Raw genomic sequence first — 18965 nt, forward strand, 5'->3', positions numbered from 1 at the left:
GAAATGATAAAAACATACAACAGACGTGCAATAGATTTATGATAAACAATAATGAAGATGTGGTACACCTGAGCAAACATGAAGATCAGATCTTTGCAGAAGAAAAAAGTGAAAAATAAATAAATAAATAAAATGGGGGGGAATTTGCAAAATCACCATGTGGATGCCCCAGGCAGATAATTTGATAGGAAATGGTTTCATTTTAAAGAACTTTAAAATACTTGAAAGTGGTAAATTTGTTGTTTTGTTTGTTTACCTGTTTGTTTGTTTGTTTGTTTTTAGGTAAAAGTAATGCCAAAACACTTTTATAGGTTTGAAATGCACGCATAGCAGAAGCTATAGGTCTATTAATTTATTTATTTTTTTAAGTGGTGCACACATTAAGTCCCACATTGTGCAGAGATGTGAAGGTAGGATAAACGAAAAGATAGCACATGAAGAACTAAAAAAATTATGCTGTGAAGCCTGGAGTAAAGATTAATAAAGGCTCAATATACAACAGAAAGCTAATTTTTTTACTCAGGGGTATAGTGTGTTCGTTTCAGGCCACAGACTGTGCTGCAAATGTTTATCAATTGCTTCTGGTTTGGCACATTGTTTAAAGTGTGGGTGGTGTTGGTCATGCAAGGTTGGGTTTACAAGAATATGGTTTAGACAGTATGTTGCCCTCAAAAAAACTGTATGTGCAAGATTTTAAGTTTTTAAGTGATAAGCTTATATATTATACTCAAGTCTTACCATATGCCACTCTCTGAGATAACCAAAATATTGAAATAGTTGCAGTAAATCTTCCAGTATTCTCCAAAGAAAAGTTCACTGAATTAATTGGAATAAAGCTTCACATATTTTACGTGAGACATTTCATCCTATTTGTTTTAGGTGTTTGGGATGAAGATGTTTATTGAAGCTGCAGGTTTAGAAGTTGTGAGTCAAAGTATGATGCATAAACCATCAGGGGATTAACTGCTTTGCTTTGGTTAGGAAGGGGTGTCATGTGGTGATGAAGGCACTCCACGAGCCTGAGAATGTATGTAGAAAGAAAAACAGAAAGAGAAAGATGATGTGATGAGACGCCAGAAAAGGTGATGAGCTGTGAAAACCCGCTGCAAAAGTGTGAAACCAATGTGAGCATTTGCAATTATTTTAGACTTGCTTTAATTGGGTCATCATAGTATAATATCTAAAAAGAGATTGCTTTAGTTGGTTCCCAACATTACATCTTTGGGCAACTAACAATTAGGTTTCACACAAGCTGGGACAGCTCATGTTGGGGGGGAACATATTCATGTTACAGCATATTCCTGAATTAAACCACACACTTGTATATTGTCTCCTTTACTGTTGGTACCCAGAAAGGGGGTGCCAAATCTTTTTAATTAAATAAGAAAACACATAATCCGGCTTGTGATCTTTGAGAATAGTGTAAATGTTTATTTTTTTTTTCAGGATATCATTCAAGTACAGAACACAGAGTCATCATTAAATACTATTTTTATTATTATATATTTTTATGAATGTAATTTATGTAATATTTGACAAGACATCCGTTGAACTTCAAGAGATATTGAACTGGATTTGGAGGGCATAAAAGAGACCCAAATTGTTTCTTTTTAATACTTCTAATACTTCATGAAGGTGACTGGGGAAGGGAAGAAACTCACATTGGCCATTACAAGCCACTTTAACAGCTTCCACACATTTTGACTTCGTACAAATGTTTCAGATGTAAAAACACTGAAGAGGACACAAAGGGCAGGTAGGGAAAACAAAGGGGAAGAAACAATGGGTAGATTTGGTGTGACCTTATGTATTTGGGAAGGAAACAATATGCAATAAGAAACAAAATAGCAAAAGTGGTTTACTGATTCTGAATGAGACTCAATAGATTTTTGCTATTTCAACTTATCATTACCGGCAATAGTTAGCAGTCTTTGGTGACACCAATGTTGCAAGCATTTAACATTAGAAACAGTTGAAAAGGTTTGTACATGATAAGTGTGTAATAAATATGCAATACATCTCTTCTGATGGAATGAGTTTTATGGCACCAAACAGGGATCTGGAAACCCCACAAAATGTCAATCATGGTTCACTGAAACCATGATTGTAATAAATTAAAGGCTATGAACAAAGCAAATATATGTAAACTTCCAGTATCACAGTGATGGCAGGTGAAACAATTCTAGTTGATTATTTGTGAAACACACACTTTTTAGCACCATGGATATAGTGTATGTGACCAACACTGTGAATGAGATACAGGTACGAGGTCATCTGATATTTGTTCGTATTAAGGTTTGGGCTATAAACCAACAGATTTTTTTGTCCATTTAAATGATCCACAATATACTCTTCCAAGTTGGATATGTTTGCAGTTTGCCATGTTGTATCCACCCAAACAATGATCTCGCTTAGACTCAACAAACTGATATTTGTACAGGTCCCTCCACAAACATGCACACACACATACACACACACTGATTGGTCAACATTCTCTGGAAGGCAAACGTCAACCACAAAACAGTTAGACATGATGTAAGAAGACCATGATATGAGCCCAACTTCCTGTGAAAATTTCAAAAAATGCTACATTAAATCCCTTACCCCAACACAGCAGTAGTTTTTTTTTTTGTTTGTTTAAATCTGCTTTAACCCAATTTTTAGGTTTCATAGATTTCCTCCTATAAAATTCAGGCTAAATGACACAAATATCAAATTTCAAAGATGGTATCTGCTTGTCATACAACATATCCGTGTAAAAACCCATACCCTCATCAGAACAGACGTCAGACATCTACTGCTCACACACAGACATGCTGCTCTTCGACAACGGGCTTAATTGTTCATTTTCTTTATACAGTATACATCAAACCCATCTCTCACAGTACTCTCTGTAATGTACCATACATATATATGTTTAAAAAAAAAAAAAGTTTGTTTACAGATTTAGTGATTTTTTTTTTAACCTTTTTTAGGCATCTGTCCTTAATTATTCACCCTACCACAAATCTGGTTCAAAGCTGAGCATGGTGTGTGTCGAGTACTTTTAAAAACATACTTGAAAAACTGAATAAGGCAATGCTGAAATCAGGTGAATTCACAGATAAATGTACTGTCAAGAGAAATTCCTATAAAATCTATTTGAGCAATGACGAGAAAAATGAAGAAGAGAATGCCACACGAAGTGTCAGCACAATGAGGAACATAGACGCCGTGGTCCTGTTTCACGCAACCAAGGTAAAAAGAGACATGTACTTAAAACAAATAACAAGATACTTTTACTAACAAATCATATCTTTGAATTCAATATTTTTTTTTTAAATATTCTGAAATGTGGTCAAAGAAAGCACAGTGGAATTTACACATTATATTCACTGGTAGCAGTGTTTGGTGCCAAATCCAAAAATGAATGTTGACCAGTTTATTTAACAGATTTTACACTAAAATAGGAGGGAAAATGACTGGACTGTCCCATGGAACATTATATATCATATATAAAACATTAAATTCAAGTAATCCTCAAGTATTTACATAGTGTACATTAGCACACTGACACTAAATGGGATTAGGACTGTTAGAAAATGTGCATATATGAAAACATAAGGGATATCTTAAAAAAAAAAACTAGCAGCATGTGTTAGAAATGTTCTTATTTCAGCTAAATGGTAATTTTTTGAATTTTTTTTTTTTTACAATTTGGCACACATGAGAAAAAAAATCAAGGATCATAATTATATTGATGTTGTTTTCAATATATGTATAAACAAAAAAACAAACAAACAAACAAAAAAAACATAATGCCAAATTTGGCAAGTTTGAGATATTGTTTTTGTAGCTTTGTGTTCTTTTTCAATAAAGAAATGAAATTTTAGCGTCCAAAAATTCCTTGTTTTTTTTTCTTTCTTTTTTTGCACGGAGACACATACAAACACAGATTAGCTACAGTAGATAATTTAGTATTTTTGACCTATGCTTCTATTAACATCTATTAACATACAAACATACAACAAATGTGTGTATGTCAAACTTCTGTCTGTATTTTCCCCTCCTTCTTATAAAGTGATTGGTGTGTGTTTCAATATATGTCAAAAATGCACTCCTGTGGATAGAGAACTGCTGTTCAGACAAGACTGTGTGCAGCGTATATAATGCTCCTGACCTTTTTTGACTCGATAGGGCTCCCAATATTTTTCTGTCAGAGGTTTGTATTGTGGATTCACCATTCAGCCTCTCTGCTGCACTCTCCCCTCAGGATATCTAGTGATTCATATCGTCCATCTCCACGATAACTGATGCTACAGATTTATTGTTGTGTCAATTCAGTAAAAAGAATGACGGACGGATAAATCTGAAGCTAATTCATGGTAGTGATAACAGAAAGGGCCGTATTTATTTTTTAAATTAATGGTTACACAAACGTAATAATACTTTTTTCCTTATTTTGCCTACTCTTTTTCCCCAAATGTACATATGCAGTGGTATTTTCAATCACAATTTTAGATTATCATCTCTTTTCCACAGATCTCAAGAAACTAGCTTACTGACTTTATTTAAAAAATGTAAAAAAAAGCCACTTGGCAGTGGATGTTTACTGTAAATGCCTCCACATCGATATATCGTATCTTCTCCTAGCTACAAAATAAATATATACTACACTGAATCGATTTGTAAGAAGAAATCTCAAACATGTTGATCAGCAAGCTGAAGTATCATTTACACATCATAGCTCTAACAGCTCAAGAAGACTAATGATGCTTCATGAGACTATGAAAACACCACTGCACAAACCTTCTTAAAAAACACATGCAAACCCTTTTCACTATCATGCCTCTCTTACTGCCTGAGTTACTGCGTTAACAGTAGAATGTGTTACTTTAGTTTCTCCATTTGTGAACTAGGGCCCTAGATATGTGTTTGTGTGCATTTATGTACTGTAAGTGTGTGTCTAAAGCTGTTGCTGATTGGTGTTAGTAGAAGTTTCAGAACCATGTTTGACCTTTACCTAGGGAAAGGAGGAGAGATGGAAAAATGGGGACACATGAAGGAAAGGATGTTGACCTCTCTGTATGTACATGCCTGGACTCAAACAAGAGTTATGCCTTTCAGCTCTTTTCACAGGGGAGTGTGTCAGCATCTGTGCACGTGTGTGTATTCATTTTCATCACTCATCTTCATGGGTGTGCACCGAGTTTCTCCTCCCCATGATTTAGTTCTTTTGCACTTCTGACCTCTCTGCTCCACCCCAATACCACCCGCCTCCCAATTTAGTTTTCAGGGGCCTCGTTGTACACCATATCTGGATAAAGCTGCTGCTGGGTGGGTGTGGTGTCCTGACACTGGAGGGTGGAGTGGGGTTCGTTTCTCTCATCTCCGTCACTCTCAGTGCTGCCCTCGCTGTCCAGATTGGTGGAGGTATGGTGTGGATACAGCGCTGTGCCAGGCAGTGGGCTCTGCAGAAGATCATCGTCTGAACTCAGGTAGTCTCCCTCTGCAGAACCTGGGCTCGCCAGACACAGGTCCTGATAGGCTCCGCTTCCGGAGTTCTGAAATTTGGAGGGCTGACCACGTAGCTGCCTTATCTAAAATGACAAGCTTAGTGTTATAAAGGGAAAAAAATGCTTAGAACACAAGAACGGTATTTAAACCATATGGGTGGAGTTAACAGGGGAAGGAGGGGAGCAGCCTGGCCACTTCAACACCAGTGGCAATGATAGCTTGTGTTGTTTTAATACATCATAACCAAATCATGTTTTCTGTTGAAAGATTTCAAGTTAAAGTAATGTGTTAATAAACAATAAATGGATATTTTGTCTGGATTTGGCACGTCTCCCTCACAGAAGCTACATTTCGCACACTTTTTCAAGGACACCTAAAAGTACACCTCTCAGAAGAACTGGTGAAAGTTCAGGAGCAAAATCCACAGCCCAGGCTAACGGGTTAAATAAAGTTTGTCTACTTCCAAATGAATTAACTAAATTTAGTTATTTAATTTATCTTCAATAACAAGCAATATTCTTGCATCTTTCTCTCTTGTTCTGTGTGTGTGTGTGTGTGTGTGTGTGTGTGTGTGTGTGTGTGTGTGTGTGTGTACTGTACCTTTTGTTTTTTCAGTATATACCTGTGAGAAATATTAACGTTTTAATATGCAGTGTTTATAATAAGCACATTTGAATTGTGAATTCATGAATACAATGTAGTATGTTGTCTCACACCACCAGGCTTTGGGGTTTAATTTTTTTTACGTTTTTTTTTTTTTCCGGGTTCTCCAGAGTTTTCCTACTCAGTCCAAAGTGATGAATTATACTTATCTTTAAATTGTCCGTTGTGTGTGAAGGTGTGTGTGAGTGTGTGTGATTGGGTCCTGCCATTCTGTAAGCGGTGTATAGAACGGATAGATGGATAGCTTTATGAATACATAAGGTAAGTTAACCTAAATCAGTTGCGTATGTCTCCCTGTTTCTATGTGTTATCTAACAAAGTATTCTTTGACAAGACAGGTTGTTGTTTGTTCTTATGGTAAAATTGGCATTTCATATTGTCTTCTGTTACACCAGTGCATTAGCACTGGACACTAAATTGATAGCACAAAAAGTGTTCTTGTCAAAAACATCAAAAACTTTCATGTTTCTAATGTTAGCTTTACACTAGTCCATAGGCTGATGTAAGAGTTTATTATTATTATTATTATTATTATTATTACTACTATTATGGCTGAGTGGCTGGGAGACATGGAACAGAAAGTTCATTCAAGCATTTTTTTTACATTTCCCTTTCTGCAGCTGTGATGTTCTTTAACTGTGTGCGTTCAGTTCTGGTTTGCACTGGTTCGATACACATGGTGGAATAATGTGTGTTATGAATGAGGAATTTAGTTAATGCTTTGTTGATAATAGCATAGAAACACCCACAGACCTCTAAATGTACATGCTGGTTTAGATGAAGAGGGCTGATTTGCTTTTGGGTAAATGAGAATGTCCTGATGGGATTGAGGCTGTGGTGTAGAAGTGAACTTGTTTATTAATTAATTAACACAATAATTAAATCACTCTGAAGCAACATTTGTTTATCATACAGTACATCTATCTCTGCATGTGACATGTTAAGTGTGCGCATGTATTCTAAGTGTGTGTGAAAAGCGTAGTCTGAGGATTTCCTTGCGTGACTGGAGCGGACCACAGTTTTATGTCTCATTTCATTTCTCATAATTTGACTCACTGAACTTTGCATGAGAGAATGACAGGTAGGGAGCCAAAAAAAAAAAATCTCAGACATGTTGTCATGGAATTCCCAAGTAGCGCTCTGGCAATCTGTGAACGGGGGCGGAGCAGTGGTAAACCAATGAAAAAGCTTCTTGTGATAACATTCGGTGAAGACTCCGCCTCTCACTTCCTCACTGAGCTTTCAGAGAAAACCACAAAGCAAAAGTCAGTGAACTACCTGCACAAAACAGGCCACCGAGATTTACCTGCTATGAAATGAAAATCAACCAAGAACTAAATATGAATATTTTTCAAAAGATTATAATTTTAAATAAAGAACCTTTTTCTAAAATATTTATAATAATTAATAAACTATAACCACCAAACAAGCTTATAGAAATAAGCAGCAGAAATGATGACCTAACAGTTTTAATTTCAATTTACATATGAACTCAATAAATATATATATATATATATATATATTGTGTGTCTCTAATTTTATTGCATATATAAAGTATATTTTTGATCATGCCCGGTAATTTTAAAAATTACATTTGTGATAATTTTGTATTCCATGGCAGCTCAACGTCACCCAATTTCCTCATGCTTAATTTTGTATGTAAACACTGGACTTAGGGCTCAAAGAATGTGAGTGAAATAAAAACTGCGAGAGGTGTGTGTGGTAAAACCAACCAAAAGGAAGATGATGAGTACCAGTAGCGAGAGCAGTGCAGAAAAGGAGTGACAGAGAAAAAGAAAATGGAGAATGTCAACATACTCTCACACCCTCAGTCACGAAAGGCTCTTCTCTGGATGAGCAAGCACTGCACATATAAAGATGATTTTGGGTGTGCGGGTAAAACAGCTCATCAGCGTCTCACACACACACACGCACACACATCAAAGCTCCCCCTGCGTGCCTCTGTGTGTATATGGCACATTCGGCATATGGGAGAATTAGGGTTGTGTGGTTGGTACAGTGGCTTTTGATGCTATTTTACTACTCTATTTCTCAGATGTAGAGTTTCCAGATTGATAAGTGGTTTGGTTGATTTTACCCTATTTTGTGGATCCCAGAATAACCATCAAGCTAAAGCCTAGAAATGACTAACATTGTAACTGCCAATAAACTAAGGTTATTAACACATCATTTGCATATCCTGTACAAAATTTTGACTTCTGTGAAAAAAGCTTTCGCTGCTCCAGATCTGTGAAGAATTTTTTTTTACAGTGCTTCAGGCAAAATGAAATATTAGAAGGAGAACATAAGACAAAAAAACGATAAATGCTTTTCCTAACAGACTAGCTCCTAGTAAAAATTATTAGGTGTTTCTGGTGTCTCTCTGTTATTGTATAATTGTGTAACTAATATACAGAGAAAATCAGGAAGATGGAAAATAGTTTTTTATAATTACTTAGTGATTCATTATTTTTTTCCTCTCAATTTTATAGCTTGTTCGATAAACCAATATAGCTTGGTCTATACTTATTTAATTTGATTTACATCTAAAACCATGCAGTTTTCTTTATGCAAATCAAGAAGGAGCAAAAACTTTTCCATGAAATTGTAGGTGGAATTTAACAACACTTATGCATGCTAGTTATTTCCATACATAATATGTAAATACTGTGTGTGTGTGTGTGTGTGTGTGTGTGTGTGTGTGTGTGTGTGTGTGTGTGTGTGTGTGTGTGTGTGTATGTGTGAGACTCACCTCATTCTTGAGTTCAGCAATCTGTTCCCTCAATTGATCAATGTACTGTCTGGAGTCAGAATGATTCAGCTGACCTTGTATCAACCCTTCCTCTTTCTACACGACAACACACAACAAAAGGGCACAAACACACACATAGACAAGCACACACACCGCATTTACATATGTAACATACATACAAAATAACAGTAACTGTATTTCCGAGACTGTACAGGCACCTACACACACACACACACACACACACACACACACACACACACACACAAGCAAATGCACTTCAAGATATAACAAACATACTATACTGTATAATACTCTGTAGACATACACACACTCTCACATACACACGTGCACACACACCCTCACATACACACGCTTGCACACACAAACACACACGCATACACACACATACTTGCAATTCTAGCTCAGCTATTTTCTGCCGGAGTTCAGCCATGGCCGCCATGCTGTCTGCCTCTCTGAGACGCACCGCCATCACCTCCTCTTTACTCTGAAACAGAGAGTGAGAGATAAAGAAGAGAGGGTAAAAACTGAGTTTTGAGAAAGAGAGGTCATACAGCAGTCATTTATTCATTTCATGAGTTCTTTTTATTTTTAAGACAGAACAATACCATCTCTCTCTCACACACACACACTCACCCACTGACCTTTTCTTATCCTTGCTTTATAAATCATGTTCAAGCATTTGCTCATTCTCTGTGACTAACTGTACGCTGTGCTCCATTATGAATATTCCAAATAGTTTACTATGATTTTAAATTTGCAGAATTAATGCTTAGTATATGTTAAGCCATTATACACTACACATTATGGTGTGAATTATCTTTATTACATATTTAACAGATAATGTACAGATAGTTTCACTTGAACTCAATTCAACAACAATATTAGTTATTATCACTTGGTTATAGCATAGAACTGAGTGATTATTATGAATTACAGAGTAACTACAGTAAAAATAACTGTACAAATATGCAGTTTGACCTTAATATTATTATAATTATTGAAAATGGTAGTTTATAGTAACTATGTATAATCCACAATCATGTCTGATATGGATCTGTTATGGAGGTGGTACTGATACTGAATTGGGGTTGTGCTTCATAGCAAAATAATCAACGTGGTGGTGTTTGGCTTTGTGTGATGCAGCTTGGTGTAAATGTTCCCACCTGAAGCTGATTACTTTCTCACAACAGCAAAGGTTTAATCCTACTATTCCATTACTATGCATTTTGAATTTATTAACAGAAGGTGTGTAATACTACAAGACAAGTTAGTTCACCTTATCGCTTTTTGTTCTCGTTTTGTTCTGAGAAATCGTTCTCAGTCCTCTGAGAACAGCTTTGTTCATACAAACCATGGATTTAGGCAGAAAGGAATTATTGTGACGTCTACAACGAACTGACCTGTTAGTTCCTCAGGAGCTTCCACTCGAGTATAAACTGTTGTAGAAGGACATTATTTACATTATTTAATAATTAAGATGTGGTTCACTTCCGAGTCTGGTTCCTCTCTAGGTTTCTCCCTTTTCCTTGCCACCATTGCTTGCTCATGAATTTATTCTTTTTAAACTTTATCATTTTTATTCTGTGTTTTTATTTATTTATTTATTTATTTATGTAAAGCTGCTTTGAGACAATGTCCATTGTTAAAAGCGCTATACAAATAAATTTAATTGAAGATTTAATTTTGCTTCTGTCAGAACTGCTGAGCTGGTTTGTGAATTCCACGATGCTTATTGAAAGTTTTAATACATATCATATACTGTAGCATCACTCCTCTTTTACGCTGATGTTAGCTTTCTGTTACATTAGCATAGGTGAATATATATTTTGACATTTAATATGGAAGAAAATCTAATTTCTGACTAACAGTATAACCATATTAAAATCCTTGTGTATTATTATGTACACATGTTCAGAAGATTATGTGACATTACTTTCTGACAGGAAAAAAAAACTCATTGTTTGATTATAACACTTTTTAATAATAATACTAGACTTTGTGTGGTATAATACTTTGAAATGCAATGCAGTAAAATATACAGTGGTGTTGAGACATCGAACCAACCAGTTTCACATTCACATTCACACAGTAAATATCATTCACACATATTTTAATATATTTCATGTTTTTGTTTATATTTCAGTTGTGTTTACTTGAGGGATCACAATCAGATAGTGACCAAATGAGTAGTAAGAGTAGTGTAGAATGGCATCAAATGAATTCATTATAATCGAATGAAGCTGAAAAAACAACAATAATGATAAAATGATCATAAAAATAAAATGAATACATCAAAAAGCACAGCAAGAAAAGAGACAAAAAAAAAAACACGGACATGTGAGACGTCTGAATGCCTAAGTGTGTGAAAAATATGCATAGAGTACCTTGCAGTCTGACTCAGCCTGTTTCCTCTTCATTTCGCTGAGCTGACTCTGCAGACACTTGTTGTGTGATAAAGCGTTCTGTAGTCTCTCCTGCAGGGCGGCGCTCTCCTGCTCGTGACGGGTCATTGCTTTGCTGTAGATCTGATTCTACACCAGAAAAAAACACACATTAATCATGACATCGACTTCTTTATTTACACCTTAGGTGCCACCAATACCGGCATAAACCTATAATTTTATTCTAGAAATTTTATGATTTTTTTTAGTATTAGACTTTGTTTCTTGCAACATTATAATTTTCATATGAAAATAATAATATAAAAAAAATCTTTTGATGATTTGCTCTGTTTCCTTTATAATAATTCTTATCAGTGGTGTAAGGAAAGCATATAGTCATCTAAAAATGACAAGAAAAGAGGAAATGAGCTGAAATTGATCCACTGTAAAGATTAGATACAGTGAGATCTATAACGATTTAGATATTGATACGAGATACTAGATTTATATAATAAGATTAAACAATGAGTATGAGGTCAAAATGCATTTCTCAGCTGCTCTTTTGCCCTAAGTCATTAAATTCTCAGGAACAACTGGTAAAGAAAACCCCTTTTCAACAGTTCGCTGAATCAAGAACTCTCCAGGAGACAAGAAAATATGTGTCATAGTCAACAATCAGAACCTCTTCACTAACGTAAATACAGAAGGTTTATCACAAGATCATTAGTAAGCCTAAAGAAACAAAAAGAAAAGATTAGATAATTTGGCCAAAATACATCTAAAAATGAAAGCCACTGAAAAAGGGACTGATGAGATAAAGATCATCCTGTACAGAATAAAGGGAAAAGTATGGAAATTACTCATAATTACTCATAATCTGAGGTATATCACTTCAGGTGTAAGCCGACAGAGAAACTGGTTCCATTCTGGGAAAAAGCAATTTAAAAAACTTAACAGCGCTTCACAGTACAGATGGACCATGACCTAAAGCATAGGTTGAAAGCATCCAAAGAATTTTGTAAAGCAATGAAGTTGAATGTTCTGCATTGGCCAAGTCAATCACCTGTCCTGAATTCATTTGAGCACATATTTCAATTTTGGACAGCAAAACTAAAGGCAACGGTCCTCAGGAACAAGCAGGTACTGAAGACAGCTGCCCACCAGGTAAGAAACCCAGCATCTGCTGATGAATATGCTGTCATTAACTGCTAAGGATTTGCGACCATGTATTAAAAATGGCAATTTAATTAATGATTATTTTAGTAAGTCTGAGTACTTCCTGTGCCTTAAAAAAGGAGATATTTGCATATAAAAAGTGGTGTAATTCCTATGTTGAACTGAATAATGAATACATTACAATTATTTACAAGATCGCTCGGCTAGTTTGTTAATAATTATGTAAATAAAAGTCCTCACAATGATACTATGACAATTGTGTGTGTATGTTTGTGTGTGTGTGTGTGTATGTGTGTGCATGTATGTGCATGTGTGTGTGTGTGTGTGTGTGTGTGTGTGTGTGTGTGTGTGTGTGTGTGTGTGTGTGTGTGTGTGTGTCTAACCTGGCTCTCCAGCTGCAGGTTTTTAAGTTTGACCTCTTTGACCTCAGCCTGTGTGTGAGCCTCTCTCAGTCTCATGCTCATCAGTTTGTCCTGCATTTCATTCAGGGCATTTTTCTTAGGAGACTCTTTCCAGTGGCCACCACGTGATGTGTAGTGCTGGGACAGAGACAGCAACAGAGACACAGACAGAGGAAATCATTTATAGCAGTAAACAAATTTTAGCATGTGTGAGACTTGATTCCACAGAATTGGACAGAATTATGCAGAACTGCATCCTCTATAGTTTAGTCATAATCTTTTTCTAAAACACATGTGCTTTATGTTGTATAGTAATTACATTAAAACTACTGGCTTTGTGGGTTACGCTGGAAATCGTTTACCTAACAAATGCATCATTTCTTGTTTGACTGATTTGTCATTAGAGAGTTTAGCCCTCATGAGTATTTGTGATTCATTTTCATTTCAGATTTGATCCATACTGAAATGATTCATACACGTTTGTGTATGTGACTCCTTGCTTTGACAAACTTTTTCAATTAAGTCTACAAATTTTTGGCATGATTCATATCAGGCATATGAGCTGGTCACTTCAGTAAGCCCGTGCTGATGAAAGATCCAGCTGTGACCCGCGTAAATTTCTAGATGATGTTGCTTCACTATTTCTAGATGATCTTATTTCTTCAGCTTCTAGCTATTTAATTTCTGTGTACCAGTTGCTTCTCCACTAAAACACCCCCACAACAGGATGCTGCCATCATCTTGTTCCTCTCAAGATTGCTTCCTTCTGTCTTCTCAGTGTCACCTTAAGCTTTCTCATTATTGCTCGTGTCTCTCGTGTGATGTTCAGATCAAACTGACCCATTTTATATCTTTGCTAAAAGTGTTTTGCATTTGTTATAAATCATCTGCGTTTTTAGATACATTTTTGAGAGCTGTATTTCATAGCCTGTTTAATAGGTCTTTCCTATATTAATGGCACTGAGGTCTTTATTATATTGTACTTTGGTACACACATTAGAAATTTATCACCAAAAAACAAATTTATTTTCATTGTTAAATGTGATCTAGTAATTGCAAACATGAATCACAAATGTTATCTATATGCTTTAGTTTTGAGATAAAGACAATAAAGAACTTTTATTTACTTTTTTATTCCTGTAGTACTTTTAAAACAATAATAATGTCCGCAGTTAATTTGTGTCAGGATCCAGGACATCCAGACTTTGGCCATGGGCGTTTGTTTATGTTCTGTATCACGTGTCTGACCCGCCCTTGTCTCTTCCCCCCCGCCTCTGCACACCTGTTCCTGATGTCTAATTGTCATGTGTATTTAGCCGTGCTGTGTTGCCTATGGCGGCATGGAATCCTTGTCTTGTGTCAAGTCTTTTATAATGTCTGGTATTGTCTGCGTCCTTGTTTTTTTTTTAAGTTAATAAATCTGTTTATTTTACCCCATTTGACCCGAACAGTACCAAAGGGACAAAATAGTAAACATTAAACAAAGTTTAAAGTGCTTTACTTTGTTCATTAGTAATCACTTGCTATCTAATAACAGCATGTTCTAATCTAACCGTCCCTGATTTGAGACAGGAAGTAAAAATCTTTATAGAACTATAGACCAAGAACCATCACCATTCCGTGAAAACTTCCTTCAAAAGGTTTCTACAATGGAACGCTTCCTAACAGATCTTCATAGCCCATTTAAAGCTATGATACCTGCCAGTGCTGGTTGAGTTCAGTGACAACATCCTGCATCTCTTTGAAGGAGTGCAGCATCTCCAGCTCTCTTAGCTTGACCTGTTTCAGCTCCTCTTGTAGCTGCGCTACATTCGTCTCATCGGGCAGGGAACTGCTCCTCTAAACACACACACTCAACATGTCAGCACACACTAAACAATCAGACATATTCTGTGATCGAGTACACGCACACATACACAAGTACTGACCTTCTCGAGATCCAGCACTTTGTCCTGCATCTCCTTTAGTGCGCTGAGAAGCTCTGCTTCCTGAAGGCGAGACTGCTCGAGCTGAGCCTGCAGCCCGTTAACAAACTGCTCTGTATACTAGAGAAGAGAAAGAGTGAGACACGTTGACATGCTAATCCTAGAGTCTGGCTAATAGTTCATCTTTAATTACAGTGATTCAGTTTCAAATGTGAACAATGGCACATTAATCCTGTCTGTATTATTACCCTATTCACAACACATTTCTCTGGAAGGTCTGTCTCTTTAAAAAGAAAAGGCTTCAGGATCTAATTTTGCTAGTTGATGATGGTTTTCTGTCCACTACAGTAAATTTTCTTCTCAGCTTGAACAATGTGGCTATTCTCCTCTGACCTCAATCAACAACCTTTCCTTACTCTGAAGTTTGATCTGATCATTAACTGAAGCTAGTCATTTTTTTAATATAACGTTCTGATCAGAAAACCGAATGAACATACTGATGCGCAATAGAGTATTTACATATTTATTTTTTGTGAATTACGCCACTTCAACGTTCAATGAACTTTCATGTTGCTACAAAAGTATTGGCACCCCCTGTCTTTGTTTGGGACACTCCAAACAAACACAAAGTATCTTTATCTTTAAATATGCTGCAAGCTTTTTTTTTTTCTGTTGCAAGCAAATTTATTAGCAAAAGTGGTTAACAAGTACTCAAATATTTGTCTTTTTATCTCTTTGTTCACGACACTGATAAAGATTAGTTTAATCTCCTTTAATGACAGTTATACATAAAACATTGGCTCTAGAAAGTTCAACCCTAATCAATTGCTAGAACCTGCAGCTCTATGTGCAAGAGCCTGATTTTCGAATAGCGATGTGAAGATCATGTGAAGATATCTGATATCTGTGTTTTATAAACCAGACCCCTGGTTACATAGACCTGCTTGTCTCCTTTAGCACTTGTATGAACTTCACTGCTTGTTTCAGTGTTTTTGTGTGTGTGTGTGTGTGTGTGTGTGTGTGTGTGTGTGTGTGTGTGTGTGTGTGTGTGTGCAGGTTACACTGTGCTTGCTTAAAGGCTGTGGCCTAGTGGGAAAGCTGTGGCCTAGTGCATACAACATGTTCTCACGGAGCTTGACTTCTCGTTCTTAGCATCCCTCCATCTTTTCCTCTCACTACACCATACTACTTTCAGTAATCTCTCTCTTTCTCACACACATGGTCTGTTGGTCTGTCTGTGTAGGCATGCTTGTAGGTACAGTGTCAAATGTTTAGCAGTTCCACAGTGTTATTGGAATAAACGTGTATGCGGCATGAAACAAACCCCCGCCTCCAAACATGCGACACCAATGAAAGTCCATACAAAAGTGATTTGTCAGAAAAGATTAAGTCAGTGTGTGACAGGGGTCTGACAGAACAGCGCTAAACACATGCCACTAAACAGATGCCATTTCATCCTAACCACTGCAACCCCCTTTTGCTCAGAGTGAAAACCCACGATGAACCGATTTAGATCGAATATACAGTCGGTTTATGCACTCAGAAACATTAGTCTTTAGCAGAGAGGAAATTGAAGCTTTATCCTACTTTCACACGTTAAAGACTTATTCATGGTGTGTTAACATTTCATATTAATAGTTAATACAGAATTTACAGTGAACACTATGAGATCATCAAGATCAAGTCTACATTTGTGTATTTAGGAAATGATTAATCATTTACTCTCTGATTATAAATGAGAGTGTAAATGAGTGCTCTGTTAAAGGCAGTTGTTCAGCGAAGCCATCATGATAAGACTGCAACTAACAATAAATAGTATCTTAGTAGGTTAGTATCAGCCGTGAGACAAATACATGAGCTGAATCTGGGTGACCCAGACTCGCCTTTTCCTGTAAGAAGGATAACATATAATATACATAAATATATTTTTCAGGTACACCTATTTCTAAGTATTTTCTAATCACAGGGTATTTTACTTTAACCAAAAACATAACCAATTTCCAGGATGTGGTAGCTCAGTAGTTAAGGTGTTGGACTACTGATAAGAAGATTGTGAGTTTGAATCCCAGGTCCACCAAGCTGCCACTGCTTGGCCTCTGAGCAAGGTCTTTAACCATGAAATGCTCAGTTGTAGAAAATAAGATAAATTGTAAGTCACTCTGGATAAGAACGTCTGCCAAATGGCAGAAATATAAATATAAGCAAATATTTTTGAGTTTTTTTGGTGTCCCTATATCCAAGATGCAATATAAAAGCATAAATGCTATCCACATCAGCACTAGTGATGGACAGGCATTGATATATAAGTGTATAAAATGCCATATCTAGAACTTTTACACCTATTAGACTTCTCACTTATGCCATTTCTATAATCTGCTTCTTCTCTTACAGCTGTACTTATAATGCTCAAACAAAAAAACAACTACCAATGTACGTTCTTTATAACGCGTCTACTCAACATTCTCTGTAGCAGGTTTGAGTAAGAGCTTCAGATTTGATCATACTGTTGAAATGCAGTGAAGTGTGCAGCCTGATCAGTTCAGATTTAAACATGTACATTAACATAAAGCTCCATTAGACTATTTCATTTGGGGAAGAAGAAGAAGAAGAAGAAGAAGAAGAAGAAGAAGAAGAAGAAGAAGAAGAAGAAGAGGGGATTGATGAGAGTAGACAAGGTTTACCAATTTTTTAAAATGCATAAAATAAAAAGAAATATAAATGTATAACAACTAAAAGTTTATCAACTCACAATGTTGAACTCAAGGGTAAATTCTTACTGAATAGCGCCCCCATGCACATAACAAGCTCTTTTTTTGTAACAATGAAAAAAGGTAATAACAGGCGTTAAGGTCATTAACCAAATGTATACTAAAATGTATACTAAATACATTAATCTATTAAAATCTGTTCGTGTTGGCAAATTGCTGTGGTATTAGAGAAATAAAACTCTTTTTGATGTGGTGGTATTGAAAAATAATCCAGGTGGTTGTACCACAGCTTCATGTCTAGCCCATCTTTTTATTTTCCTCTAACAGCAAACCTTCATGCCCATGATTACTGTGACTCTCAGGATCCGTGTAAAACTTTAATTTCGTCTTGTAGGAAATCGTTACTTAACTGGTGGAGACTCTACCAGCCCGAGCCTATGTTGTAATCTGATGACATATGTGACTGTTTAACAGTTATTAAAAGTGTAACAGATGTTTTCATTCAGAAATAAAGGAACAAAATAGCGACTCAAAACAAACTGATTTGTAAATCATATTAATCTGTTTTTATATTAAGTTATATTAATTGGAGATACATTAATCTGAGTTATATTAATCTGGGGTATATTAATCTGAGTTATATTAATCTGAGGTATATTAATCTGAATTAAATAAATCTGTGGTATATTAATCAGTTTTTATATTAATCTGGTGTATATTAATCTGTTTTTATATTAATCTCAGTTATATTAATCTGAATTAAATAAATCTGAGGTATATTCATCTGAGTTATATTAATCTGATATTATATTCATCTGAGTTTTATTAATCAGATATATATTATTTTGGATTATATTAATCTAGGTTATATTCATCTGAGTTTATTTCTCCCAGATAACCAACTAAAGAAAGCTGTATTGCTGAGGCATATTCATAGTGGATGAAAAAAGAAATAGTGACTTAATCCCGAAACGTCAGTATTTACGTATGGAAAGTTACATGCTGTCACTCTGGTTACGCAGCTCCTAAAGCTCACTTCAAACTCATTCAGAATTTTAAACCTGAAAACCAGTCCTAGAGCTTTTGATAAAGATTATCTCTCCACTAATGTGTACTCTATTATTAATACATTTTGTAATATATATGTTTAATTCACAAAATTCACGTCCAAGTCAGAATGTTTGTATTAAATCCAACGTCATACGTGACACATCTTTGAATACGATTCCTTGTTTAAGATGTCTACAGAGACAACCTACAAAAAGGCACTGTGAGAACACAAACACTGGATAAATCTTACCGTGTGTTGTTGCAATTCCCGTATAGTGTCCTGTGCTCTCTCCAGGCTCTCGCTGGCTGTCGTGCACTGTTGCCGCACTACCGCTAATTCACGTTTTATCACATAATTCTCCTCCGCTTCCTGCGCTCTTGTCACTTGACCC

The 18965-nt window shown here is 35.9% G+C and overlaps 1 protein-coding gene across 5 annotated transcripts in view; it reads right to left on the reverse strand.

Moving 5' to 3' along the window:
- Positions 1-1410: 1410 nt before the first annotated feature.
- The window catches only part of evi5l (ecotropic viral integration site 5 like), a 37371-nt gene continuing 19816 nt past the window's right edge, over positions 1411-18965 (reverse strand). For 3 of the 5 annotated variants that reach the window (XM_047802951.1, XM_047802952.1, XM_027156402.2), the window contains 8 exons: positions 18824-18964; positions 14819-14935; positions 14589-14729; positions 12873-13028; positions 11317-11463; positions 9321-9416; positions 8912-9007; positions 5437-7398 (listed from right to left, as the gene is read on the reverse strand). In XM_047802951.1, the coding sequence (XP_047658907.1) occupies positions 7018-7398; positions 8912-9007; positions 9321-9416; positions 11317-11463; positions 12873-13028; positions 14589-14729; positions 14819-14935; positions 18824-18964 (1275 nt within the window). In that variant the 3' untranslated portion in view covers positions 5437-7017. Of the gene's footprint in view, positions 7399-8911; positions 9008-9320; positions 9417-10912; positions 11173-11316; positions 11464-12872; positions 13029-14588; positions 14730-14818; positions 14936-18823; position 18965 lie in introns of those variants that run through there. The other 2 variants (XM_027156399.2, XM_027156403.2) reach the window with 2 other exon arrangements.

Source organism: Tachysurus fulvidraco, chromosome 18, assembly GCF_022655615.1.
Source record: "Tachysurus fulvidraco isolate hzauxx_2018 chromosome 18, HZAU_PFXX_2.0, whole genome shotgun sequence".
NCBI lineage: Eukaryota > Metazoa > Chordata > Actinopteri > Siluriformes > Bagridae > Tachysurus > Tachysurus fulvidraco.